The following is a 2,644-nucleotide window of genomic DNA, read 5'->3' on the forward strand; positions in this document are numbered from 1 at the left end:
CAGCGGTTGCTGGGACTCAGAGAGGCAGAGCCCCCGGGACAGGACTGAGAGCGGCCCATAACTGCTGCTCCGCCCACCCACCCTGTTGATACCCTGGGACCCGCCCTGCCCAAGCCTTGCACAGAGGCATTTGGGGGATAGCCTTAGGCAAAGGCTAGATTAGCCTCTCGCCACCCACCGCTGCCGGGGCCATCCATCTGCCCTTCTGAACGGCTTTCGGTTCCACAAATGGGCCTCAGCCTTCACATGTCCGGTTCCTTCTCATGGAACATTCTTCGCTGCTTCACATTTTGTTTCGACATCACCTCCTCTGAAAAGCTTTCCCTCCCGGGTCTGTTCCGAGCTCTGAAGCTCGGCCTGGCTGGTTTCATTTCATGGTTTTAATGTGTGACCCCCACTGAGGTCAGCTGAGGAACCACTCCCCTTTTCACTGTTTTCTAAAGTAATTTTCAATAAAAATATATTTTTTAAAATATATTTTATTGATTTTTTACAGAGAGGAAGGGAGAGAGATAGTTAGAAACATTGATGAGAGAGAAACATCGATCAGCTGCCTCCTGCACATCTCCCACTGGGGATATGCCCACAACCAAGGTACATGCCCTTGACCGGAATAGAACCTGGGACCTTTCGAACCTAGGACCTTTCAGTCCGCAGGCCAACGCTCTATCCACTGAGCCAAACCGGTTTCGGCCAATAAAAATATTTTTAAGAGAATAACATTATCTTTTTTTCCCCTTTATTGATTTCAGAGAGGAAGGGAGAGGGAGGGAGAGAGAAACATCAATGATGAGAGAGAATCATTGATTGGCTGCCTCCTGCATGCCTCCCATCAGGGACTGAGCCCACAACCTGGCCTGTGCCCAATGAGAATGGAACTGAGACCTCCTGGTTCATAGGCCAACGCTCAACCACTGAGCCAGCCGCGGGGCAAAAAGAACATTTTCAAGTTAACCAACTAAATTTTAGACAGCAAATAAAATATGTATGTTCCAGAAAGTACTATTTGCCCTTTAAAGTTCGGTGCTTGTGTTTTTGAGAAATAGGGTATTAGTTGATGAATTAGAACTTTGACCTTCCCCTCCCCTCTCCTTCCCTCCAGGAAAACCTTTGTTGCTGCTCTTGACAGGAGATCTGTATCATCACTCATTATGGGTTGTCTTTTTCTTCTCTTCTGTCTCTTCTTTCTCCCCCACTCCTTGTAGCCCTAATATTAAAACGGAAATATAATTATACCTAAGTATTTTACTATTCGTATCTGCTGAGTGTTTCACTATTTCATATTTTTAAAATTTAAAGTGTGGATGGGAGAAAAGTAGATACGTAGATTGTTTTGTATTTTAAAAATGAAACTGGTATTTAATTGAAAGTGGTCCCTCACCAAATGGGCACCTTTTCCACTGAAGGCCAGTAATGCTTCATAGAAAATATTATTGCCCTGACCAGCTTGGCTCAGTGGATAGAGTGTCGGCCTGCGGACTGAAGGGTCCCGGGTTCGGTTCTGGTCAAGGGCATGTACCGTGGTTGCGGGCACATCCCCAGTAGGGGGTGTGCGGGAGGCAGCTGATCGATGTTTCTAACTCTCCCTCTCCCTTCCTCTCTGTTAAAATCAATAAAATATATATATTATAAAAAAAAAATTATTTGTTGGTCTAGATAAAATAGCCGGGGCCACAGTCGAGAACAGCCTTCTTTTATTGTCAAATGCCCCCCACACAGGTGAGGTCCCCACCCTTAGAAACTCTGAACTTCATCAAGAACCATGGAGGGGGCTGGCTGGTGTGGCTCAGTGGTTGAGCACTGACCCATGAACCAGGAGGACAAGGTTCCATTCCTGGTCAGGGCACATACCTGAGTTGCAGGCTCAATTCCCAGTAGGGGGCGTGCAGGAGGCAGCTGATTGATGATTCTCTCTCATCATTGATGTTTCTCTCTATATATCCCTCTCCCTTCCTCTCTCTGAAATCAGTAAAAACATTTTTTAAAAAAATAAACAAAGAAGAAACATGAAGGGGCTACATGTAGAAGAAGGGCACAGAACTTGAGCATCTATCCAGCTCGGTTGTGTTCAAGCTAAGTGACCTCCAGCAGGTCCTGTGAATCTTGTTGTCTGTCTGTAAAGGGGAGATGATGTTACTGAGCTCAGAGCTCCAGTGTGAGGTTCTAGGCCAGGGTTCCTCAAACTTTTTAAACAGGGGGCCAGTTCACTGTCCCTCAGACCGTTGGAGGGCCGGACTATAGTTTTAAAAAAAACTATGAACAAATTCCTATGCACACTGCACATATCTTATTTTGAAGTAAAAAAACAAAACGGGAACAAATACAATATTTGTATTTGCATGTGGCCAGCGGGCCGTAGTTTGAGGACCTGTGTTCTAGGCCCTAGAGCAGGGGTGGGCAACCCCTGGCACACATGCCAAACATGGCACGCCAGTAACTTTTGCTGGCACACGAAACCCTCTCTTATAATCTTCCATTTACAATAGTGAATCTTTGTTCTCAGTGATGAATTTTATTAAGTCTCATAATAGGAGTAGCCTGACGGATGAAAGTAGTAGCTCGTGCATATCTCTGAAGGTCACGAAATAGAAATCTGATGTAAAATCTCTGTCATCAGTGATGCAGCAGCAAAAGTCCCACTGAT

At 45.6% G+C, this 2,644-nt stretch overlaps 1 protein-coding gene across 1 annotated transcript in view; it reads right to left on the reverse strand.

The window, feature by feature from the left end:
- The window catches only part of IRF5 (interferon regulatory factor 5), a 10,941-nt gene extending 10,739 nt beyond the window's left edge, over positions 1 to 202 (reverse strand). The window contains exon 1 of the mRNA XM_006771388.2: positions 179 to 202. Coding sequence (XP_006771451.1) covers positions 179 to 197 — 19 coding nt within the window. The 5' untranslated portion in view covers positions 198 to 202. The remainder of the gene's footprint in view (positions 1 to 178) is intronic.
- Between the last annotated feature and the right edge of the window lie 2,442 nt (positions 203 to 2,644).

The sequence above is a fragment of the Myotis davidii genome, unplaced genomic scaffold, assembly GCF_000327345.1.
Source record: "Myotis davidii unplaced genomic scaffold, ASM32734v1 scaffold705, whole genome shotgun sequence".
In the NCBI taxonomy this organism is placed as follows: domain Eukaryota; kingdom Metazoa; phylum Chordata; class Mammalia; order Chiroptera; family Vespertilionidae; genus Myotis; species Myotis davidii.